The following is a 27471-nucleotide window of genomic DNA, read 5'->3' on the forward strand; positions in this document are numbered from 1 at the left end:
GTCAAAGCAAAGGTAAAAAGAGACAACTAAACTGATCACCCCTTATAATTGTAATAAATTAAAATGATCTCTCTATAACCAGATGACGTTTATAAATAATATGAAGATTGATAGAAGAATGGTTGAGAGAGATATTTGGATAAGGGAAACAGAAAGAGAGAGAGGGAGGTATAAAGAAAGAATGAGAGAGAAATAGTGAAAAATAAAGAAAGAAAGAAAGAGAGAGAGAGAGAGAGAGAGAGAGAGAGAGAGTAGTAGTAGTAGTAGTAGTAGTAGTAGTAGTAGTAGTAGTAGTAGTAGTAGTAGTAGTAGTAGTAGTAGTAGTAGTAGTAGTAGTAGTTTAACTGATGGCTTCTGTTTTTTTTCTAGGAGGAGTTATATAATTTTCTTTTAAAGGCAACTCTAACTGTACTACCACGCTTGACCTACTTACAAATAAAGTCTGGCATTTTTTCTCTAAAAATAAATTTCCAGATTTTTTCAAAGTTTTGGAGAAAACACACAAGTGTTTTACCGGCTTTCAAGGCCTTGAAAAACAACATCTAAATTCCCGCTATTCCAGGTTGTGTGGGAATCCTGCCCTTTGTCTAGACCGATACCATAAAAATGGAAGTGTCACCAAAATTCATGCAACTGAGCTCAGGTGTCAAAATATGACACAAGACATGATGGTGATTTTTTTCACAGATCCACCACTTGACCTGAGCTTTTATCAAAGGGAAATGTTTGACAGGGCAAAATCAGCTGAAAATTTCTGAGAAAATCACGAAATCCTGGAATTCCACAGAGGATTATCATCATTGTATAATAGACGTGTTAGAAAAATTGTGACTCATAAAGTAAAGCAAAATTTGCAATATCTCCAAACAAAGTAGAACAACGTTAAACTCACCCGTGCAAAACATTGGCTTGATATGGAATTATGAGGTTATGGGTGTTGCCTTTAGTTTTCACAACTATCTTGCCAGTCCACTGTTTTGACAATAAAGCTTTGTTTGCTGGAAAATTTAGAAAATACATTGAATAAAAATGTCCAATAAAGGTTGATGAGGTTATGTTATAAGACCTTTTTTGCTTTTGTAGCTAAAGATATGAAAAAAAAAAAAATTTATTTGGAAGAATTAAACAAACAATCTAGTTTTCAGCTACAATCTTGATTTTGAATATTGACAAATTATAATCCAGATACCAGGAGAGTCTAGCATCAAAATAAGAGCAGTATAGTGAATTCTTTAAGTGTTGACAAAGTTTAAACAAAGTTGATAACTAAGTGAAATGGACAAAGATAAACTAACACATTCTTTCTTCTTCTCTCCATCTCCTTCAATACACAATGTGCACATGTTCGCATGTGTGTGTGTGTGTGTGTGTGTTACTGTACACATGTTTCATTACTTGAAGTTTCTATACAAACTAGGAGCAATTAGTCAAAAGTGGACATTAATTACTCCAACCAGAGAGCTCATAAATCTAAATAAACAGAAACAAATGTAAACTATTGCAAAGCGACAAACCGCCACTGAGAATAAACTACTTATATATCTTTTCTTTTGTTACAATAAATCAGAATTTAAATTTTTATCCATTATCAAACAAGATGAGAATAAACTCAAATAGCTTTCCAATTAATGAAGCCAATTTTAAGTTTACCAACATTTCAAAGAGATAAAAAAAAAAGGACCATCATGTCGAGGCAGAAGATCGATCATTTATCTGTCTCTGACAAAATTCATGAGGCCGGCTTGAGAGTTGGAATTTTGGCTTGAACAGGCTAAATGAGGCCATGCTTAGGTGGGCCTCAAGGAATACATGTGTCGTGGATGGTGGGTTTAAGGGTAACTTCTCATCATTGAAAAAGTATCAATTAATTCTACCTTTTCTTAACCTTTGAGAAGTTATTAAGGCTAACCCCTCACCCTCAAGTCTCTAAGTATATAGGTCATTTGTCAGTACACCTAAGAAACTAATGACAATCTGATAATTAAACAAATCAATGAATGATATTTTGTCTTATTGAGATTTTGTCAGAAGTGACAGGTCTGAATGAAAGGTTCGATTTATAGAATAACCTTGGTCAAAAAAAAAAAAAAAAAAAAGGAATTAAACAAAGAGTTAAAATCTGCATGGGTTCACCTGTGAAAGAAATATGGGCCACAAAAACAGGTTGACTACTATCTGGTCGTAACTTGAAAGGACGGAAATCCACATTTACTGCATCATTAGGAGGTGAAACTGTAACATTCTGAAAGGAATGTTAAATTCAAAGCATTTATATTTTGATATCAGTAAAACAAATGTGGGCATTGATTTAAAAGCGAATATATAAATGGATAAAACAAAAAATTGTAATAGTTATTGTTACAATATAACAGCATCCTTCATCTTTTAGCTTAAATGATAGAGCACCTTGCATACTTACTACTATGTGGATAATTTTAGGCCCAGTGTTGATAAGGCTTATGCGTAAAACTTTTGGTTCATCCAATGTCCGTAAAATGCCAAAATCTAAAAGTTCAATTGGACTGTATAATCCTGGATCTGAAAAATAAAGTAAATAAAAAAATAGAAGAAAAAAAAAAAAAGATCACCAAAATTTGATTGCTCTATTTTTTAAAAATGTATTTATAATGACTATCAGCAGGAACTTAATTCTTAAAGGCTAAAAACATTTCAGACAGCACTTACCAGTTTTCAATACTTTAAAGTTAAATCAGCAATGCAGCCTGAAATCATTATTTTTATATTTGCATTCTGGATCTTTCTCGACACAGATGACCATAAATAGTAAGAGCAGTGAGTTATCTATTTTACATTAAATCTTATCATTATTATCATATCCTTTTGACAAACACTCAGAAATCTATTTCATATTAGAATGAGTGTCTAGTTTGCTGACCTGATGAAACTTGCACTTCCAAAGGTAAAACTAATAATTGTGGTGGATCTTTCCATGATTCTTTTGTGGTCCTGATGCGGATAAAAGCTGTGTGATTATTTTCTATTCGACCAACAAAATGGGCCCTCATCACTGCCTTGGTTTCAAAGGGCTGGATTTCCTGCAGGGAGTAAGAAAAGATGCAAATCATGAAAAGATTTTTCTGCACAAAATGCATAACTGATAACTTAACGTGGATCCATAAAAAACAGAACCAAAGTTACTTCAACTAAAAATGACACAAACTAAAAAAACCCAGAATTTGCCAAACAAATGTTATATATCATGTTGAAATTCTTCCAGCTTATCTTTACAGTTCAATATGCAGATGAATCCTTGATATTTTTGTAATTTTACTGCAACTCTTGTCACATCTTTGGCCTAAGGTAATATTTAGTGCCAATCCAACCGTTTTCAAGTATATACATGCCAAATTGAAAACTTAAAATTTAGTAATTTTTATGTCAATTTTTAGTAATTTGACAAGGAAATTCATAATTTCTGAAATTGTATATTATTCTGTACGAACAATTACAATATTGTTATTATCATTATAGTAGTAGTAGTTTTTATTATTATTATTATTATTATTATTATTATTATTATTATTATTATTATTATTATTATTATTATCATTATCATTATTATCATAGTAGTAGTAGTTGTTGTTGTTCTTTTTCTTCTTCTTATTATTATTATTTAAGTATTACTAAGAACTAAAAATTCTTAATTTTCCCCCCCAAAAAATCGTATTTGGCCATGAAATTTGACTAAAATTAGTAAAATTAGGAAAACTTCGTAAGATTCGGCATATATGCAAGTATTTAAAATTGTACTTAATATTTTATGATTAATGGTGGCATCTTTTTAGCAAATTTCTGTAAAACACAACTTCCCAATGTTTATATAACATGGCAACTCTAGAGCATTTTGTCTACTCTCAAAGTCATAAGAAAGGCAAATCATCCTAAGGGTTACAATTTCAATCCTTCATTTTTGCTACATAGGCCCATATGACTTACCCAAAGCTCTTTCACGGCTTCTCTTTCACCTGTTGGTAACTCTAAATGTAAATCTCCCTCACTGGCAAACATTTCCAGCACCTGATAAATGAAGTATTGATAGAGAACAATGAATGACTAATTCACGTGTTATACAATCAGACAATAATCATGACTATCCAGCATTACCAGTAAACTATCATTGTTCAAGAATTGAATGACAGTCTTGAGAATTAGTTGCAGAATGAAAAAACAAAACAAAAAAAAAAACTCTATAAATTATTTAAAGAAAGAATATTATTTGTAACAGTTATAGATAGATATTGCAAGTGCAGGTCACTTATAACATCATTCTGCAACCTTTCAGAATTACAGTACACAAATATTATTATAGAACATACTCAGACAAAAATCATGCCTCTTCTCAAGGTGAAACCAGGTGCTTGGCCCATTAAAAAAAAAATATTCTAAATCACCAATTAGGCATTCCTCAATTGACTAAAGGGTCTATATTGATCAGCTTGTGAAAAAAGAAAGATAATAAAACTCACTTATGATTCATAATATAATCTTACACCTGATATAAATAAGAGTAGTAAATAAGCTTTTAAGATTACAAATAGTCGTGAGATATATCAAGGAGGGTATTACACTGGCTACCAGTTTAAGCTTGCATTGAATGCAAAATTGCTCTACTCTGTTTTAATGTCATCAATTCACGAACCCCTGCCTAAATTCAAGACTTGATTGTCCCCTACAACCCCACTTGAAATCTCAGGTCCTCAAAATTGTATCATCTTCAAATTCCAAAAACTAATCTTAAACGTTTTGGTGACAGATCATTCAGTAAAGTAGACCCCATCACTTGGAATTCACTCCCACTGTCAGTCAGGCTTGAAAGCAGAGTTGATAAATTCAAAAATAAACTGAAAACCTATCTCTTTGGGAAGTATTTAAATTAGATTATGCCAGGAATTATTACAAAGTGCAGATGTGCATGCGTGTGTGTATGTGCACTTGAGTATACATTTAGTTAAGTGTGTATGTATGTATGTATATGTATTTAGTGTGTATGTGTATACGATATATGTTTATGTGTGTGTGTGTGTGTGAGTAATATATGTATGTAAAGTGTGTATATGAATGTATGTGTGAGTGTATGTGTAATTGGATGTGTGTGAGCTTGTGTTCGAATCTGCAGTATGTAATGTTTTTACATATAATCAATGTGAAGCACTTCGAAGCGTCAGCATAAGCACTGTTTTTTGTTTGTTGCTTTAGGTCTCTTCCAACACAATTGAGGTTATATGAGAGACCGCTGAAACAAAAAAACAAGCAATCTAACAAAAATAGTACAAATGTAAATCAAATCATAACCTAAAGATATCATAAGCTAAATATAAATAACCAAGAACAAACAGGCAGAAGATTACAGAAAAAAAAAATCCCCTGTCAAAAATACAATCACAAACCAAAGAAGCAGGATAGGCTAGTAAAGAGAAGAAGAAACGACATCACTATCGGATCGTACACCCATGCGAACATCATAGGTATATGATTCAAGGATGATGCTCCCATCCAACCACCCGCGCATAAGCACTGTATAAATGTACATTTATTATTATTATTATTATTATTATTATTATTATTATTATTATTATTATTATTATTATTATCATTATTATTATTAATATTATTATTATTATTATTATTATTATTATTATTATAAAGCATAATGCTAAGTATGTTTTAAAATAGTAATATGTTATCTATGAAATGAGAAGAGCTTGGAGTTAGTAAGTAATATTTCTTGGGAAACATGAAGTTTATCATTTGATCTTCTTTCAATGTCAACTACTTTATTTCATTCAATCACATTTATTCTAAATGTATCCGACTGCCCTACTTCACACTTTGAAGTTCATAGTAATTTTTCAATTTTATGTAGGTTTTTCTTTCCTTTACTAATAAATATAATGACAAAAACAAAAAAATAATTTTGTTTTGTTTGTTTGTTGCTTTAGGTCTCTTCCAACACAATTGAGGTTATATGAGAGACCGCTGAAACAAAAAAACAAGCAATCTAACAAAAATAGTACAAATGTAAATCAAAATCATAACCTAAAGATATCATAAGCTAAATTATAAATAACCACCCTGTCAAAAATACAATCACAAACCAAAGAAGCAGGATAGGCTAGTAAAGAGAAGAAACGACATCAATATCGGATCGTACACCCATGCGAACATCATAGGTATATGATTCAAGGGTGATGCTCCCATCCAACCACCCGCTAAACTTTCTGGTTATTGGGCCTGAATAACTTATAGGCAATAGCAGTTCTATTTGAGGGATAAGGCCAGAAAACACGAAAAAAAATAATAACGATTTACTCTAAAAAAATAATTAAATCAAAGACTACTTACTTGCAAGCGAGTGCTATGAGGATTATGCATTTGTATTAAAGGTGTAAAACTGCTATTGATTGGTACCCTGGCACCTAAATATGGTCTCAACCGATATGGATTTGGGATGCCAACCCCAAAAACCTGAAAACAAAATGAAATTCATCAATAAGAGAGACAAATGAAAGTGTCGGAGTACATATTCAAATATACAAAACAGTGATCTGCATTCTGTACAATTAAATGAGGATTATTTTTAACTTAGTAAATATGATTGTGGGTATATAAAAAAAAGAAAGAAAAGCTCTTCAAAACTAGATTCACTTTCCCTTTCTATTAAGTTCTAAAGGCATGAGAATCTAATTATCCCAATATCTATTATCTGTATATGATTTGGGATATACAGAGATGAGATGAATTTTGTTAATAAGTTGGAAATATTATTTGCTTGAAATATTCTTTTTATGACAAACAAAACATGAAAAGTTTTTTTATGGCAAACAAAACATGAAAAGTCTATGTCATTCCTCTCGAATAAATAAAATTAAAGACCAGATGGAATGTGTCAGCTAGCTATAACTGATCTTAATCAGGGCTGTCATCTTGATTCTTTTTTATTTTTAATTTGTATCTCTTAAAGGTGGGAGGGGGAAGAGGGACAGTGTAGTAGTAGTTACATTTTTTAAATTACTAATTTAACAGCAGCGGGATTGATTAACATTTCTTCAGTTCTAAAATATACAAAAATGTGCTCTGGCATCAAACTTTCCTTTTCAACAACTTTTATTGGATGAAAACTGCTTTATAGTGTTACAAATGTTTCAGAGAAAAAGGTAAGTCTGTCTAAGAACTTTTTAAAAAAAGGTAAAGTCAAATAATAACCTTTAAAAACTTAATGTTACACTTTTGAGTAAATAACGCATTTCAAGCTATGTTAGAGTAAGCCTCTAATCCATTTGCATTAATTATTTACATTATAGTAATATAATACCTGATATCGGATGGACCCTTTAGAGGTATGAATATATAAAGTATTTTCAACATTGCCCACTTGACGGGCAAGAAAAACTACATCAAAACTTGTATTGCCTCCTGGAGGCACAATCTGCAAAGAGAAAAAAAAGAGAAGAACATTAATTATTCCTCTTGGGAGTAGTTGCATAATAACATAGTTATTTTAATAGAATATTAACAAAGAGTAGACCTGTATGAGCTCTATAAAAATTGACTGAAACTCTTCATAATTCGTAGCGGAAAGATCCAAAGAATAGAAATGAACAGTAAACAGCAAGCTCGCTTAAGCAAAACAATGGCAGACAACTAATTTGCGAGGGAATTAATTGGGCTACTTACCATTGTTCCTTATAATTAGGTACCCAATCAGTGAAGAAACTAGAAACAGTCAACCAGTTTGTTTACAATATGAGGCAATCAAGATGCGCTTGTAGCAATCATTTAACTTTCGATTTGAAGGTGTCTACATAGCGCACTTCCGGCGTTTGATTTTTTTTTCCATACTTTTACTGTCTTCCAGGTAAATGTGGTCAATTTTGGCTTAGACGAAACAGCGAAATTTATCGCTCAGCGGCTCAGTTAAAATTGGCTACCATTGGGATCATCACAGGTTTGGAAAGTGAAAAAAATAATTTCACAAAGGGTGTGTGAAAATACACTGGGATGTGTTCTGACACGGCAATTCTAAAACGCGTCGCTTAGCCTCGACAATATATCCATTGTTAATATAAATGGCCCATGAGCTATGCCTAGCGCTGTGGAACATTTCTAATTAAGTTTAGGGTCATTCGACTGCAATTCATAAATTCTTTCTTTATTCAATTCTTTCTTTCCTTTTTTAAAAATATTTGAATTTGACAAATTGACTGATTTCAGTTAATTGACTGAGAATTTACAGGTCTAAAAGAGTAATAGTGTTAGAACTATCACATAAGTATTTTCTCAAAATCAGCACATTATAAAAAAAACATATTTATCTTAATTAAATCACCTATTCTGCACATAATTTTCTACCTTCATTTGATTTTATGATCATTTACAATAGGTATCCCAAACAACGGCTGTTCAGCAGGTGAATTTTACTTCATAAATCATCAAAAAATGAGGCGTTCGAACAGTCTCTCTTTCTCTTGAATTTAAATTATTTGTTATAAACTTATACCATTAAAATTAGCAGCCTTTGAAGATTACAATATCAAAAATTGGGCCTGTTAGGTTATTTCAACACAAAGCGCCATCTTTGTAAACAAAGTCTTTATTTTTCTTCACAAATCATCTTTGAAACTTTAAAAACCCATAACTTTTAAATTTATTTTCCTATTCCTATTTTGATAAATAAAGTGTTATTTTCCATGGTTTGGGAAGTCACAAATGGCTTTGTAATTTAAGTCTAGATTATGAACTTTAAGAGATACTGAAATAACATTAAATGAGTGTGATCTCGTGTAAAGTGCAAAAAGGTAAAAGTGAGATGCTATTGATTTACTTAAAATACTTAAAACATCAAAATATAATTCTCAGCATACGCTTCACCCAAGCATAATGCGTTTTGATACGGTTGATCACATAAATAAACACACACACACACACACACAAAAGGCAATGAAGGCATACTTTATCTTGAAAAAATGAGCAATGAAAATGAACTGTGCTGCCAGAAATAGACAAGAGGTGTAGGTTGTTCTTGGGATCGTTATTCTGTACTTTAACATTTTCCATACGAGGCATTCCCACGGGCCTGTAGATGAGAAGAAAAAGAAAGGGTGAAAACCATATTTTACTTTCCCTTTCTTCCTATCTCTCTTTCTTTTTAAATATTGAAAGAGAGGATTAAGGGTGGGAGGGGGGAAGAGAGAGAGAGAGAGAGAGAGAGAGAGAGAGAGAGAGAGAGAGAGAGAGAGAGAGAGAGAGAGAGAGAGAGTGGAAGACAGACCAAACAATAGACGAGGCAAAAAATTAATATAAGAGACATTGTACTAAAAATAAAAAGACTTAACTTTCAGCTGGACAAACAATATTGCTTTGAAAAATAAGCAAACAAATAACATATTAATGAATAAATAAATGAAAATTAATTTTTTTTAATGTTAATCAGAACAATTAAAATAATAATAATAATAATAATAATAATAATAATAATAATAATAATAATAATAATAATAATAATAATAATAATAATAATAATAATACAATAATAATAATAATAACAATAACAATAATAATAATAATAACAATAATAATAATAATAATAATAATAATAATAATAATAATAAATAATAATAATAATAATAATAATAATAATAATAATAATAATATCTGGTCTACGAAACAAACGTTAAGGGTTGTTGACGCTGAATGTTCGGAAAACCACATCGTTTCAATGTCGTTATGCTATTCACAAGGACTAAATTTACAAAATCTAATACAGCAAGCAATGAGCGGTAAGGCCCTATTTAACACTTAGGGTGTTAATCGTGAGTGTATAGCGTTAGGATTGTGGGCTTTTGTCTTTTGTCTCTGGTCAGAACACTTTTTCATAAAGTATTCACCGATTTAGTTGAGCCCCAATTTGTCGACCGATTATGATTGGGGTTTTGGGGGTGCGTCTACCGCAGAATGGAAGTACACAATGCAATAATTATTATTACGGTTGAATGGCCGTTGCGGTGCGATGTTGTTTGTTTTTTGTTTTTTTTTTGTTTGTTTGTTTTTTGTTTGTTTGTTCATTTATTCTTTTATTATTCCCTCAACAATGCTAGTCACCGAGTGGTGCAGTGGATAGCGCATGAGCTTCCCAACGTTAATTTGCTTCAGTCCATTCTACACTTGGTCAGTTGATTTGCTCCGGCAATAAAAGAATCGCAAAACAAATATCCAAACCCCCCCCCCCCCCCCAAACAAAAAAAAAAAGACAAAACAAAACAAAAAAAAACAACAAACAAACATCAGTCAAATCAAAATTGGATAGCTCCATTTCAACAGTAAAAGAAAAAAACCTGAGAAAAGCCATGCCGTCTCATGTTGTACATGTCCTTTCAGCAATCCAGACGGTAGTGGGAGATTTCAGAGATGCTTTCCCAACAACCACGACGTACTTTAGACAAATGATCATATTTGCTGTTTTGTGGTCCAGCGATATGACTATTTGTAATCTCTAGATCATGAGTTCGAATTCCGTTGAGAACTAAGTTGAGTCCTTGGGAAAAGGCTCTTCACCCACATCTTCTCACCATACTCAGGTAAAAAATGAGTACCGCATCGGTAACAGCCATGGAAAAAAAAAACAAAAAAAAAAAAACAACCCAACAAACTAATAGCACAATTTAACATCTAATTTTACTCCTTAATTTTTACAGCTGCTGGGTTTGAAAGTCCGTGCCATTAATTTTATTTTTATAATTCAATTTATGTGACACCCCCCTCCCATTCCCTTTCGAGGGATTACTCGAATGAAGCGGTTTTTCGGATAAAGCCAGTCTGCATTGTACCGTGATGCATATTGTCGTACCATCTGTCACTGACTGTCAGTGACTAATTCTTTAGCTATGCATATATTATATTAAATAAGTACCAAAAAGTACATAAACAAGGAATACGTAGATACACAAAACAAATAGACGATGGAGTGAGCATTATATTAAAAGTACAACCTTCTCTAGCGGATAAGGTAGAAATAACACCGTTCAGTCGGTCAATGTTACTCAATCTAAAATAAATCAACCCCCCCCCCCTCCTCCCCTAATAAAATATTAAATAAATGATTTGTTTGTTTTTTTAAAGTGTTCACGATGTTCCCGACCTGGAATGTCATGCGTTACGTTTGGTAGATATATTATGGTCTTTACCATACCACTACTAAGAAAAGTAGTTATAAACACGACTGATCCTTCAATTTTGGATTGTCACAGGCTGATTAAATTCGAAGGTCAAACCGAGTAACCAGACTACGGGAAGCTGATAATAATGCCTACACATATTTTTTTTTTTCCCCCACAAGCAACGACCAAGTCAATTGGTGTTTCCACCTTATAGTGATGTGACCTCTTGTTATATGCCTGGCAAGCTATTGACGTGGCTTTTAAAATCGTTTTTATTGTAATCTTATAGTATAAGTCCCGGTTTGTTTTGTTTTTAATGGTTTTAAGGGTTTTACGGCGCTTGCAACACATTTAGGTTATATCAGCGCCAGCAAAAAAGGAAGAAAATGGGATAGTTCTAGAATTACAATTAAAGCACCCAAGAAAAAGTAAGACATAGGGGAACTGGGAACAAATAGGGATCAGATGTAGAGCATACCATCAATGTACTTAATTTGAGATCACCTATCAGTCTCATCCGGACACAAGCACAAAATTCAACAAAGAGGAATACACTCAAATACTTACATTATACATTCAAAATAACAAATATAATAATACATAACAGAGAGATGACTTACAAGAAGAAAAAAATACCATCTATGCATTTGACTGTTTACCTCCCAGCTAGGACTCCGTCCAGGGTTAGGACAAAACCAAGTAATCTCATTGCAAGACAAAGACTGAAAGCATGTTGGAAAACATATATAAGGGGATAGAAGACACAGTATTTACCCCCCGGCCCACTATGGAAGGTCAGGAACCCCACCCAGTTGAGTCCTGGTTTATTCAATCAACATACAATCAACATACATTTCACATGCCACGACCAAGTCAATTGGTGTTTCCACCTTATAGTGATGTGACCTCTTGTTGCTATGCCTGGCAAGCTATTGACATGGATATTAAATTGTTTTTATTGTTGTCTTTTAGTATGAGTCTCGATTTATTCAATCAACATACAGTGCATACTTTTGAAAATTGCGTCAGTTATCGTATAGGCAAAAAAATATTTCAGTGGTTTTATTTTTGACTTGAAATTTGAAATAAAGTATATTTTGCCCTTCATATCAATTGATAACAGTGAACCGAAGACCCATAGTCACCTTGAAACAAACAGCCCATAAATCCTGGGCATTACTCATACAGACGATTGAGAAAAAAAAAAGTGCATAGGGCCGTCGGCCATGCACTTCCTGCATCAGTGTTTAAAAATATTTTGATTAAAAATGTGGAACTGACATATTTGTCTGGGTTTATTTTTTTTTTTTTGTACAGACATATTCATTGACTGGAAATAAATAGTTGAGCGAACGGAACGGGCTAAATGTCAGGAAATAGTTTGATTGGTCAGTGCTTAGTAACGCTCGAATCATCAATTGTTAAAGAGAAATTTTGACTTACTGCTCTTGGAAATCAAGCATGGGAGGATCCAGGCGTATGTTATTGGAAAAATAGCTATCATCTTCTAACCTGTGGAAGAAAAACGAAACAAAATATTACCAATTACTTTAAAGTATGAATTTATAGGAATTGTTGGAAATCACAAGCAACAAAATTTCAATAACTTCAAGAGCTAAATTAGGCCATGTACACCTCATAAGGGTCATGCTGAAAAATAGATACACATATGAGATCCTCTATGAAAAAATAAATTAATTGAATACCGCCTCATTAGGACTGAACATAACAAACATTCAACAACAACAAAATCACAAGTGAAAACCACCACACACACACACACACACACAGAGAGAGAGAGAGAGAGAGAGAGAGAGAGAGAGAGAGAGAGAGAGAGAGAGAGAGAGAGGGGGGGGGGGCGGCGAATGCGAATGAGGAGAAAGATAGAGGAAGAGGTGATGGTATAACGGAGGGCGATATCATCTATCTGATCAACTTCACCAGACCACGGGTGTTATTCGCATACTATACTCAAAGGCCGGACAGATCAACACTACTTAACATGACCATTAGACTACGGTAATGGCTTCCGATCAGAATGTGGTCACTACTTACTATAGCCAATCTCACCCTCAGATCACGTTACACCATTTGAATACCTCAATAACTCAGGCGCATCTTCCTGTATATTCCGACACCCGAGCCTTCCCCAATTGATTAATAATTACTTCATGTTCGTATCGTATTATACTTGGATTGATACGACTGCCCTTGATAGGGGAAGAGAAACGAAAAAGGAATCGAAATATTTCAATTTACAGAGAGGCGAAGGGAATAAGTACATACTAACTAGAAAATATAAATGGAGGGGCACGCCAAGGGTGGGGGGGGGGGGAAGGTACACGCACCCAGACACCCACACACGCAGAGAGAGAGAGAGAGAGAGAGAGAGAGAGAGAGAGAGAGAAGGAGGGAGGGAGGGAGGGAGGGAAGAGAGGAGAGAGAGGAGAGGAGAGGAGAGGGAGGGAGAGAGAGAGGAGAGAGAGAGAGAGAGAGGGAGAGAGAGAGAGAGAGGGAGGAGGGAGAGAGAGAGAGGGAGGGAGGGAGGGAGAGAGAGAGAGAGGGAGAGAGAGAGGGAGAGGGAGAGAGAGAGAGAGAGAGAGAGAGGGTATGGCGGATTATAATTAACTGTTTCATATTTAATTAGTCAGTATTCAAACGCGATAAAAGATGTTAGCGTTTGACAGATGACACATACATTCATTCGTCGACTAGATAAAACTATATTATTCGACAATTATTCAATACGGGGCATAACATGACACATCGATTGTTGTAAATAAAATTACATTTTTTTTAAATAAAAAAATTATATAATTGGCAAATCTGACTTCTTTTTTTTTTTTTACTAAGGCTCCAGATCCACCAAACTAATCGCCACCAAATCTTGAATGGCGTTTACAATTGACCTGACTATGAGTTTGATTAAACAACGCTTTGATTTTACTTTGTTAAAACTCAATTGCTCCGTCAAAATTTCCTCGAAAACAGACGCCATCATTTTAGCACGTCGGTTATGGGTTAAACCGTAGCCATCGTAAAGTTATAGCCACTGACCAAAAAAATTACGTCGAAATGCCAGTCTTTTGCCACAAAAGAAAACAAATCGTGAGTTGTATATGAAGTCCTAGCTTTACACCCAATGCACACATTAGCCTAGTATTAGCCTAACAGACGCATATGCGCACAAAGAGACGCACGTACAGATGCACGCATATAATAAGGGAATTTTCTACAAACACAAACACATGGGTAGCATTCATTCTTTGTGTCCTTTGTTTGAGATGTAGGTGGTCAAGGGAGGTCTTTGTTGGCTTCGTAACTTGCCTTCAACAAGTTGAAGTACGAAGCTAAACTATTAATCAATCAGAATCAATTAAATTTTTAAATTTCTAAATATAGAAAGGTTAACAACTCCATTGAACGGGGTTGAGCCTAGGGCTTCATATAGATGTCGCTGGGTTGAGCTCAATAATGGACTGGCGCGCTCATTGTCAAAGCCAATTCGTCCTCAATACTGGACCGGCGCTCCACTGACTCAGTTATGCTCGTCCTCATAAATGGGCCTGAGTTAATGATGCTGTGTCACTATTCAGTTACCATTATGGTACGTATGTTTTATTACAAGTATGCATGAGTCTAATAAAATATTATATCATCCATCTCATCTTATGAATTACAATCTTTTATTTAAACCTATCCAAAGGCAATTGACGATTAGCAGTTATGATACTCAATTGTAGTACTCAATCTGTAATAAATTCTAATGTTCAATTCCAATTTAATAAGAGCCTAACAATGGGAAAGAGAGGGGTGGGGAGGAGAAGAGAGAGAAAGAGGGAGTGCTATCCCACTCTCTCCTACTTGTGCCATTCGAAACAACGTGTTACTCCACTAATTATGTGGCTTTGGGATATGGCAATATAGTAGTTAAATAGTATTATACGAAATGGAGACGTATCATTAGAGAAGCATCCCAAAACAAAAGGATTGGAGAATCGGAGACGTCATACTTGATTTCTCACAGTCGTATTTCCAATCAAAGAGTGTAAAACTAAAAGGCCAGGCGGAATGATTATCGTATCATTTATTGTTTCCGTCTGTTCTGTAAGGGGGAAAAAAATCAATATACGGCAACACTGACAACGCAAAGGACACGGATACCAGCCGCTGGCAGAATGAGATAATGTAGCCGTGGAATAATTAGAAATTGAAATCAGGAAAGTCTGAGCAGACACTGACAACGGCTTGAACTCAGTAGAGCATTCTCGTGATTGTTACACAAGACATTGAATTGGACAAAAATAAAAAATGGCGCCAACAACAATCCAAACGGATTTAGACTCTTGTACTTTCCAAACAGTTCTATTATTATTGAAGTGGTTTTATTATTAACAAAACTGAGCAAGTTCTATTCAAGGCATGGGAAGTGTCTAATATAATCCGTATTGTCAAGTTCAATCTAAAGACCACTAAAGGTAAGACCAATACAACGAGTTTTTACATCATCAATGTCTATGGCCTCACAAGCGAACGTGCGAGAAAAGAGCCAGAGGAGCTCGACATATTCTACAAGGATCTGAATATCACATTAAAAGAATGAGGCAATAAAGGCATAATAGCAGGTGACTTTAATGCTGAAAAAGGACAACGAAAATAAGGCGAATCATACATAGGGGCCTACTCAAAAGGGATAAGAATTGAAAACGGAGAGGGACTAGTAGAATTGTTTGAGCTCAAAAGACCTAAAAGCCGCCGAACTCAAAGCTGGCATCATAACGAATAGAAAAGTATGCCGTATTCACGACAAATATTTGGAAATATTGTCAACAAAACAAAGGCAATCCAAAACACAGTAAATGAATATGAAAACCATGTCCCAAACCACCACCCCTCCCCCCAAAAAAACAACAAAACAAGACGCTGCTGCATCAAATAAGAAAAAGGTCCATCAAATTAAAAACATAGGAACTCGATCAAAAAGTAGAAGCTGTTAACAAAGCAAGCAATGACCAAGCTTTGTTCAAGGCCTTTCGAAAACCCAAAAAGTAACAGACGAGTCAGGAAAGTATAATCGATACAAATGAGATAAAGGTTCATTCAAGTCACTACAAGACGAAATTTAGAAACAAAGATGCGGAGCCAATACACGCTTGGATCCCCCCGCCCATTGCTCAACCTTATAACATCATGGGAAATAGTAAAAGGATTTAACAGCTTGAGCAACAACAAAGTCTCAGGAGAAAACAACATAATATGCGATGAACTATTAAAACATTCTATACAGAAACCTGGAAAGACCATAGAACCTCCAAAGAACCTAAGACCAATAAACCGACTGAACACTAATCGAAAAACATTTTCCATAATAACTCTTTTAACAGGATACGACCACACGTAGAAAAGTAATTATCCACATAGCCAAAGTGGATTTCGTCAAGAAAGAAGTCCCACAGACGTTTGTGGACGCATAAATGGCTGGCCGCGAAAACTCTATCCGAGAAAATGAACATCACCATCACCGGGATAAGCTTGTCAGGGGCTTTTGACACGATAGATCGCCCTTCCCTGCTAAATATATTGAAAATTATAATAACTGACGATGAAATTAGACTAGTGCGTTTCCTGCTCAGTGAGACCTGGGTAACACCAACGTGAACGGAGTAACAACCCAAATACCGTTCTTAAGTATTGGAACACCCCACTTTTGTTCGTTGCATTCCTTGAGCATGCTCTAAAGGAAGTGGGCACCGTTTTGCCCAATGTAAAAGCCGTAGCAGCGAAACACAATCTTTTCGTAAACGCCGATAAAACCGACATTACGAAACTTGACAAAGACAACCAAGATTGGAAAAAGACCCCCCCCCCCCCCCCCCCAAAAAAAAAAAAAGGTGGGATCGTTAATAAGAAACAAAGAAGAAGTAGAAAGACTAAAACATCGGTCGGCAACCGCTCTCAATAAGCTGACACGGGTATGGCAGGGTTCCTACAGCAATTTCATTTTGAAATTCAAGGAGTTTTCAATGTGATTTTTTTTTAATTCAAGGATTAAAACAATGATTTATCCCTTCGATGCTTACGTTTCTCCGCTAATGGGGACAACTTAGATCCTTAACTACTGTTCCACAGTAGTGTAAAAGCCTCAAGTTCACTTTTCTTCTTATATGAAATGGTGATGTGGTGGTTGTAGTAGTGGTATAGGGATGGTGGTCGTTGTAGTGGTGGTAGGGATACTGATAAGGTAGTGGTTATTGTAGTAGTATAGCGGTGATAGGGATGGTAATGTGTGGTGGTAGGGATGGTGGTTGTGGTAGAAGTGGTGGTAGGGATGGTGATATGGTAGTGGTTATTGTAGTAATGGTGGTGGTGCAGTTTATTATTTCATCAGCACTGTTGGTAAATATCATAGGTGTAGTACACTGGCAAAACAGATTATTTTCATTTTGACCAGAATTTTTTTTTAAAGAACAAACATTAGGCTAAATGATACAGTGGAATCCGCACATAGTCAACACTCTAAAAGTCAACTCCAATATCAGGATTCCACTATAAACTAAGATAATCTCCAATACCGTCCAAACATCTCTTAAGCAAGATTAAGGTTTAAAAATGTTTGGGCGTTGGACGTTTTGATTTATCTGTATCTGAACAGGACACATTTTTTAAAAAACGTGTCAGAGACTATATACATATATCATGAGGCAGAGATCGTTTTGTTTGTTGTTGCTTTAGGTCTCTTCCAACACTATTGAGGTTATATGAGAGACCGCTGAAACAAAAAAAAACAAGCAATCTAACAAAAATAGTACAAATGTAAATCAAAATCATAACCTAAAGATATCTTAAGCTAAATTATAAATAACCAAGAACAAACAGACAGAAGATTTACAGAAAAAAAAATATCCCCTGTCAAAAATACAATCACAAACCAAAGAAGCAGGATAGGCTAGTAAAGAGAAGCAGAAACGACATCACTATCGGATCGTACACCCATGCGAACATCATAGGTATATGATTCAAGGGTGATGCTCCCATCCAACCACCCGCGAGGCAGAGATCCACCAGTTTCACTGGGTTAAACAATGAAAAATAAACCAAATACTGGCGAGTGATGCACGCTCTAGTGTCACAATATAAACAATATTATCGGCCCAGCCCACTGTTTAAATAAGTCAAAATGTCACAATAACACGTTAACAACTTTATCGGCCCAGCCCATCGTTTAAATATCAAATCTTAATTAATTCAGTGATCGCAGATTGTAAGTCTTTCATATATGTCCTTGTGTCGACTATTTGGTGTGTCAATGAATTTTTGCAAATGTACACACATAATGGATCATTGGTCTGTATCACAATTAATCTATCCTGAAAAGGGAAAAATGCTCACTCCCCCAAACAACGACTGTCACCATCACCACAACCACTACCACTGTCATGGTCTCAAGTGAGTAAAGAGCTACTCGACTATGCATAAAGATATATGTAGAATGAGGCCCCAGAATTTACTAGTTACTATAAATGAAAAACAATTAACGATTTGTTTACAATGAAATAAAAATAATGATGAAATTTAATTAAAAGAGATAAACAGTGATCGTGGCAGTTACAAATAGAGATATGAATATTTTACGTAACTTATGATAATATGTCAGGTTCGTAAGTTTACGTTTCCCGGCAGTTGATGGGCTTGGATGATCTATTCCTCTGATAACAGGATCGGACTCGTAAAATTCCACTTCCAGGCAATTGGTAAGAGGTTATAGTGTAGTCCTTTGACAGCGGGCTTGGGTTTGATCCTTGAAGATTATACAATCAAAGTTAAAAGCTCCGGCGTCTTAATGGTGTAGATATAATATCTACAAAGTCCCAAAAGATAAAAATCTTCCAGTATATATATAGGAATAGAGCGACTGGCCGTCTGGCATAGATTGTGGAGAGAAAGTGAGTGTCAAATGTTAGACCTATCAGCTTTTATAATAAGTGGCTACGTGACAGAATGTAGAACGAAAAGTATTCACTAATTAGAAATTAATTCGAGGGAAGGCTATAAAAGGAAAGACGATCTAATATTAGAAGGTAAAGTTTATCTAAGCCTACCGAAATATAACTGGAGTGAGATGAATTCAGTTCTTAATAAAATAAAATTTAATAAGATAATTGTGAACAACCTTTACTGTGACAACCACCACCACCATATTTGATGTTTCATTTGAAAAATGTCCCCGAAATTTGAAATAGAGAATAGGGACGCCTGGTAGCAGTCGCAGTAGTAGTAGTAGTAGTAGTAGTAGTAGTAGTAGTAGTAGTAGTAGTAGTAGTAGTAGTAGTAGTAGTAGTAGTAGTAGTAGTAGTAGTAGTTAGTATGTAGTAGTAGTAGTAGTAGTAGTAGTAGTAGTATATATAGTATAGTATAGTAGTAAAGTTATTATAGTAGTAGTAGTAGTGAGATGAATTAGTTTAGTAGTATAGATTATAAGTAAGTATGTGAAATTGTAGTAAAGTACCATATATAGTAGTGTTTAGTAGTAAGTGTAGATGAATAGTAGTATAGGGTAGTAGTAGTAGTATAGTAGTAGTAGTAGTAGTAGTAGTAGTAGTAGTAGTAGATAGTAGTAGTAGTAGTAGTAGTAGTAGTAGTAGTAGTAGTAGTAGTAGTAGTAGTAGTAGTAGTAGTAGTAGTAGTAGTAGTAGTAGTAGTAGTAGTAGTAGTAGTAGTATAGTAGTAGTAGTAGTAGTAGTAGTAGTAGTAGTAGTAGTATAGTAGTAGTAGTAGTAGTAGTAGTAGTAGTAGTAGTAGTAGTAGTAGTAGTAGTAGTAGTAGTAGTAGTAGTAGTAGTAGTAGTATAGTAGTAGTAGTAGTAGTAGTAGTAGTAAGTAGTAGTAGTAGTAGTAGTAGTAGTAGTAGTAGTAGTAGTAGTAGTAGTAGTAGTAGTAGTATAGTAGTAGTAGTAGTAGTAGTAGTAGTAGTAGTAGTAGTAGTAGTAGTAGTAGTAGTAGTAGTAGTAGTAGTAGTAGTAGTAGTAGTAGTAGTAGTAGTAGTAGTAGTAGTAGTAGTAGTAGTAGTAGTAGTAGTAGTAGTAGTAGTAGTAGTAGTAGTAGTAGTAGTAGTAGTAGTAGTAGTAGTAGTAGTAGTAGTAGTAGTAGTAGTAGTAGTAGTAGTAGTAGTAGTAGTAGTAGTAGTAGTAGTAGTAGTAGTAGTAGTAGTAGTAGTAGTAGTAGTAGTAGTAGTAGTGACATCAAGAGATAAAGGCGAGGCTGATGCTAATAAATGGGAGGGGATATTGTGAGCGTGTGTGTGTGTGTGTTGGGGGGGGGGAGGGGGATGGGGTGTTCATGATGTTAGCAATGGTATAATATTGTGGTGAGTTAACATAAGGTCCGATCACCCCAGAGACTTGATCAGAAGTCTCACCAACATCAGTAGGAAAGCAAAATGACCACCAAGGGACATTTCAATGGTTAGATTGTAAGTCTGACTGGTGCCTTGGATTTACAAAATGGCGGCCACGGATTGATTGAAGCTCGTCATTTTTTGCAGTCGTAACGTTGTGCTGCCAGATTTAATTCTTCAATAAACTTTTAAAAATTTCAATTCACTGAATCTTCAATTTACGACTTTTTGAACACTATGGATGCAAATTTACGACCTTTACGACCAAAGAGGTCAATTTTACGACTGTACGACCTTGATGGACACCCTTAGTAGTGGTGGTAGGGATGGTAATGTGGTCGTTGTTGCAGTAGTGGTGGTAGGAATGGTGATGTTGTGGTGGCGGTGGTTGTAGTAGTGGTGGTAGGTATGGTGATGTGGTAGTGGTTGATTAGTGTTGGTAGGGATGGTGGTGTGTTGGTTGTTGTAGTAGTGGTGGTAGGGACGGTGATGTGGTGGTGGTTGTTATAGTAGTGGTGGTTGGGATGGTGATGTGTTGGTTGTAGTTGTGGTGACAGGGATGGTGATGTGGTGATGGTTGTTGTGGTGGTAGGGATGGTGATGTGGTGATGGTTGTTGTAGTACTGGTGGGAGGGATGGTGATGTGCTGGTTGTACCGGTAGTGGTGGTAGGGATGGTGGTGTAGTAGCGGTGGTAGGGATGGTGATGTGGTGATGGTTGTTGTGTAGCAGTGATGGTAGGGATGGTGATGTGTTGGTTGTTGTAGTAGTGGTGGTGATGTGGCGGTGGTTGTAGGGATGGTGATATGGCGGTGTTTGTTGTAGTAGTGGTGGTAGGGATGGCGATGTGGTGGTTGTAGTATAGGTGGTAAACCTGACGCATCGTTATGTACTGAAAAGGATCGGAATTTTTTATTTTTTTTTTTGAAAAGCTTACTTGGAAAAGAAGCATACAGACGCCTTCTTTCCTTGTAGATATTTCCGTCTCATCAGGAGTGTCAATGCTGGTTGCCGTATCTCTGAAGTGGACTGTTTCATCCGTAACATTTTTTTTTTCTAAGAAATATTTTCTTCGCCCAGTCCTTACCAAAAAATAAATTTTAAAATCCGCCAGAATATCGTAACAATGTTAATCTTTGCAGTGAGTCACGTTCTAAGTGGATTGTGTTAATTATCACCAAATACAAATTTTGGAAGAAAGAAATGAAAAAGTAAGAATTGCAAGCAAAACAAATAAAGACAAGGAAAGCGTTGAGCAGAAGAAGAAGAAGAAGAAGAAGAAGAAGAAGAAGAAGAAGAAGAAGAAGAAGAAGAAGAAGAAGAAGAAGAAGAAGAAGAAGAAGAAGAAGAAGAAGAAGAAGAACGCTGGAGTCGTCAGCGGTGGAAGAGGAGGAGCAGTCAAGGAGAGACTATATACATATATTATGAGGCAGAGATTCCTTCAGTTTCACTGGGTTAAACAATGAAAAATAAACCAAATACTGGCGAGCTGGCATCAAAAGTATAGTAGAGATGAGACAGTTTCTCGAAGATTGAAAAAAAAAAGTGTGGACAAAGTTGATACTTAGTGCACACCTTTTTGATACTTGAAAAAGCTATAGCTATGATAGGTCTGATGCCAGATCGCCAGTTTTTGGTTTACTTTCATTATCTAGCCAATGGAACACACACACACACACACACACATATATATATATCGTGTACCTAAACGCAATGCATCAATATAAACAATCTCTCCCTCCCTCTCTCTCTCTGATAAAGAGTGACAGTAAAATAGAAAATATATTTATTTAAAAACAAACAAAAAATCACAAAAGAAAGAAAATAAAACAAATTTTAAAAAAATAAATATTTAAAAAAAAAAAAAGGGGGGGGGGAGAAATTGGAAATACAATATTTAGGGAGAGGGGTGGGAGCGGTAGAGAGAAAACCTATAAAAGTGGGAGTGACGGTGGGACAGGCGATGTACAAACTCAGAATATGGCCAATTTTGCCTGGATTTGTGCTGGTCAAGTCCATTCTCCATACAGTTCAATATGTCCCTTTGATTTCCATCCAATGTCAACCACAACAGTTTTGATGGAATTTTGTATTTAATTCTCAACATTCCTATAGACATAATAATCTATATCAATAAATTAGTCTTTCATATATATTATATATGAAAGACTAATTTAATGATATAAATTAAAGCGCTGGTAAGTGCATACACACATACACACACACACGCTCACCTGTATCGATACAAATTCAAACAACAAGAGTAATAAGCTAATAATAAGAAGAACGACTTCGTGATCCCACTAAAATAACATGGGTCCAGGGGTTATCAGCAGTTGCTATCATCACCACTATCACCACTCAACCATCGGCTACAACACCCAAGTCGAATTAACATGATGGCGAGGTCAAGAAGGACTAGTGATATTAATAATAATAATAATAATAATAATAATAATAATAATAATAATAATAATAATAATAATAATAATAATATGTTGTTGTTTTGTTGTTTGTTTGTTTTTTGTTTATAAGGGTTTTACGGCGCTTGCAACACATTTACGTTATATCAGCGCCAGTAAAAAAGGAAGAAAATGGGATAGTAAAAAGTTCTAGAATTACAATTAAAGCACCCAAGAAAAAGTAAGACAAAGGGGAACTGAGAACAAGTAGGGATCAGATGTAGATTCCAAGAGCATACCACCAATGTACTCAGTTTGAAATCACCTACAAGTCTCATCCAGACACAAGCACAAAATCCAACAAAGAGGAACACACTCAAATGCTTTCATTATACATTCAAAATAATAATAATAATAATAATAATAATAATAATAATAATAATAATAATAATAATAAATAAAATAATAATAAAATAAATAATAATAATAATAATAAATAATAATAATAATAATAATAATAATAATAATAATAATAATAATAATAATAATAATAATAATAATAATAATAAATAATAATATAATAATAATAATAATAATAATAATAATAATAATATAATAAAATATTAAAGAAAATAAAATATACATTTACCCAAAACAAAATATCATTTAACTGTTTCTCCTCCCAGCTAGGACTCCGGCCAGCGCCAGGACAAAACCAAGTAATCTCATTCCGAAACAAAGACAGAAAGCATGTTGGAAAACATATATAAGGGGATAGAAGACACAGTATGAACCTCCCTGCCCGCTATGGGAGGTCAGGATCCCCACCCAGAATAATAACATTAATAACAACAACAACAACAACAACAATAATAATAATAATAATAATAATAATAATAATAATAATAATAATAATAATAATAATAATAATAATAATAATAATAATAATAATAATAATAATAATAATAATCTAATAGGACAAGGAGAAATGCCTTTCACAAAGACATAATCCCCGACCAACTGTTGAGCAAGACAACTCATAAAGTAAATTTCAAATTTCCGACCAATTTCCGACTTTCCTGGCCACCCTGAAAAGGTCGCACAAGACATTTCAGGAAAACTCACTGGTCACCCATCGAGCCGAAACATGTTTGCCATTCTTGAAGTTTGTTTACTGGGGAGGGGGAGGGCTTTTGAATATAATATTGTGAAATGTCACTGAATCTAACGTTCTTTAACACCAGATTCCATGTAATTATTGTACAGTATAACCTTTCAAAGGAAGCGCAGTTTTCAAGTACAAGAGGTGCGTGATCAAATTGACATAATTATTAATTTGACCTCTCCATTCTTAGTTCCTGGTTGTGGGCAATCTATTAATAATAATGCTATTCGCCGCGTGCCATGAAAAATAATTCCGCTCTTCACCTCACTGGAGAAATGTTTGACAATTGTACTCATTGTGACAAATTCAATGTGCACGTTTAATCCATATTGTTATCAGTTCTTTTATGAATGTAGAAACGACAACAGGTTGACTTTCAACTACAAAATATAACAATTACCTATTACATATACATATCAAAATTGTTTATTTCAGGAAATATACATGATAATGTAACAAGGGTAACATATTCATTGACATAATACCATTTCCTAAAATAATGTACAGTGTATAGAGCTGGAGTATTAATTTGAACAGTGAAGTTTCAGACTCTGCCACAGAATGATTTTAGTGTTGATGACGATGATAATGATGATGAATACGATGATGACGATGAAGATGATGATGACGACGATGATGATGATGACAATGACGATGATGATGTCGGCGATGTTGACAATAACAGTGGTGGCCATGGCGGTGATGGAGACGACGACATACATACATACATACATACATACATACATACATAGAAAAATAATATTAATTTCCTCTTTAATTTCATGTCAAGTGTGCACTTCAGACAATCAATTACGGACAGAAATAAAACATCCGTCATGTGCCGGGGAAAAATAATAATAATAAAATGAAGTAAATACGAAGGGATTCATTTGAATTTTGTCATATCATACTTACACCTATCTATTAATCATTTCGTTTATATTTTGTTTTTGTTTTTTAACCGAACAGCAAGTATTAGGGGCGACTTCTGGTTGAAAATGAGTTTTCGTTTTATGTTTGTTTGCGATAATTGAACTGAAAATCATTAAGAGCCAGTGAAAAGGATTACAATAGGAAAAATAAATCAAGAGAGTGATAGTCTTAAAGTCACACTTGCAAACGTCTAATTAAGAAAAAATTAGAAAAAACAATAATAATAATAATAATAATAATAATAATAATAATAATAATAATAATAAAAATAATAATAATAATAATAATAATAATAATAATAATAATAATAATAATAATAATAATAATAATAATAATAATATAATAATAATAATAATAATAAATATAATAATAATAATAATAATAAAGAGGAAAAGATGTACATCAAAGTGCAACCTACCCATCTGGATCTAGATATATATGTTTCGAAAAGATCCCTTGTTCATGCCCTGATGTAAAAAACGCCCTTGGGTTTATTAAGAGGGGTCTTGTGGACATACTTTTCTTTGATCGATTAATTCAATTATCATTTCCCATTCACCCCCTCTCTCTCTCTCTCTCTCTCTTCCCCCAATCCCTATTAGTAGTCCATCATTACAACATAATAATATTATGTTGAAGGAAAACTTGTATTTCAATATGACAAACCATCAGCACGACTGTCGCACGCTTTCGCTCAGTATCTGTATTGACGAGAAGTGAGTGCTACACCAATGATAAAACAGGGATGAGAACAGGTTCGACAGGAAAATTATGCTAGGTTGCTGAGGCTGCTGGCTGACCTGCCATCAATAACACGAGGAACAAAGAAAGGAATCGTTTGCGTACACATTTGAGTTGAGTAGTCTGTGAGGGAGAGGACGAGGGAAAGGGAGACAGGTATTGAGGAAATAGACGGGGCAGTGAGAGGCATAAAAGACAGAAAGATTATATATATATATATATATATATATATATATATATATATATATATATATATATAAGAGAGAGAGAGAGAGAGAGAGAGAGAGAGAGAGAGAGAGAGAGAGAAGGGGGGGGGGGGGGGGGTGGAGTTTGAATATTTGTATTGAAAGGAAATGGCCCGTATCAAAATACAACATAAAAAATAATAAACTGTCAGTGAGTCATGTGTCAAAAATTATCCTCTAAAATTGGTAGCCTACCTAACTGAAATAAATAATTACGTAACAGAACATGCCTACTAAATACAGTGAATAACAATATAATTAACGAAAACGACCATGTGTATACTAAGATCTTACAACGATATAAAGTGGCGTTTGCCCTTCATTCTTTTCATTCACATATGTTTATGGAACGATATGGCACAGAATTGCCATCTAGAATAAATTGGTCAGACGAATCTTGTTGGCATCACTAAATTAAATCCTCATTGAAAGTGTTAAGGGAACATTTCTACCTAGATTATCAACCCTCCCCCCCCCCCCCCCTCACCGCACCAGCTTACAGCAGCGGACAGCGTTGTCTATGTCGAAAAAAAAGAGAGAAAAAAAATGTAATAGACCCGAGCAGTCCGAATGTCTCGTCCCACAGCTTATGTTTGCTAAAAATAAATAAATAAAAAAATGAAAAACGAAAACAAAAACAAAAAACAAACACATGTAAGCGCTTTGAGCACATTCAGTGGATATTGCGTAATATCAAAGCTCATTTGAAAATGATAATTATTTTTCTTTTGGGGGGGGGGGGGAATGAAGGGGGATGGAGATATTTCCATATAACTATGTATGAAAATTACAACGGTGAAACAACAAGCGCATGCCGTTCCAAACCCCGGAAAGAGCCGAAATGCTAGCGCGGTGTGGGCCATCTATCAAAATCAATGGATCGATCAATCAAGGGCACCAGAATCAGCCACGTCAACATCGCCGTCTATTCAACAACGTGTCAAGACAACGCCGAGAAGCACAGCGGACGACTGTTATCCTCGCTGCTGATAGCAGTTGTTACTTGGATGGAAGAGGTGGGGCACCCGGAAAAAGAGCAATTCAGTCAGTGGGGCACTCATTAATAATTGCCTGCCGATGTTGGCAATTTGTTCTTTTGAAATACAAGAATAACTAATCTTTTCAAAACTTTTGATACATTTAAAATCTGTATCCCATCATAATATCAATATTTTGTGAGTAAACAACCCATTCTGCCGTACTCTGGAAAAAAAACAACAACAACATATTTTAAAATTTGGCTTGAAATCTCGTCCTTCAAATATAGATCGAATGAAAATACCCTCATCTTGGAAAGAAAATGCGAAGTCCCAGGTTTGAGAGTTTTGGGTTTTTTGTTTTTTTTTTCAAAAACGAGGGCCATTTAAATCGATCCATATTTGAAGGACGAGTTTTCTGGCCAAATTTTAAAATACGGGT

General features: G+C 34.7%; 1 protein-coding gene across 3 annotated transcripts in view; it reads right to left on the reverse strand.

The window, feature by feature from the left end:
• LOC144971144 (transmembrane protein 131-like) overlaps positions 1-27471 on the reverse strand; it is a 73656-nt gene that overhangs the window by 32269 nt on the left and 13916 nt on the right. For all 3 annotated transcript variants that reach the window (XM_078911599.1, XM_078911597.1, XM_078911598.1), the window contains exons 4-12: positions 12618-12686; positions 8971-9094; positions 7334-7447; positions 6364-6486; positions 3958-4038; positions 2897-3056; positions 2420-2538; positions 2134-2242; positions 893-998 (exon numbers count right to left, since the gene is read on the reverse strand). In XM_078911599.1, coding sequence (XP_078767725.1) covers positions 893-998; positions 2134-2242; positions 2420-2538; positions 2897-3056; positions 3958-4038; positions 6364-6486; positions 7334-7447; positions 8971-9094; positions 12618-12686 — 1005 coding nt within the window. The remainder of the gene's footprint in view (positions 1-892; positions 999-2133; positions 2243-2419; positions 2539-2896; positions 3057-3957; positions 4039-6363; positions 6487-7333; positions 7448-8970; positions 9095-12617; positions 12687-27471) is intronic.

The sequence above is a fragment of the Berghia stephanieae genome, chromosome 4, assembly GCF_034508935.2.
Source record: "Berghia stephanieae isolate SIO BIC M18660-M18661 chromosome 4, UCSD_Bste_1.3, whole genome shotgun sequence".
NCBI lineage: Eukaryota > Metazoa > Mollusca > Gastropoda > Nudibranchia > Aeolidiidae > Berghia > Berghia stephanieae.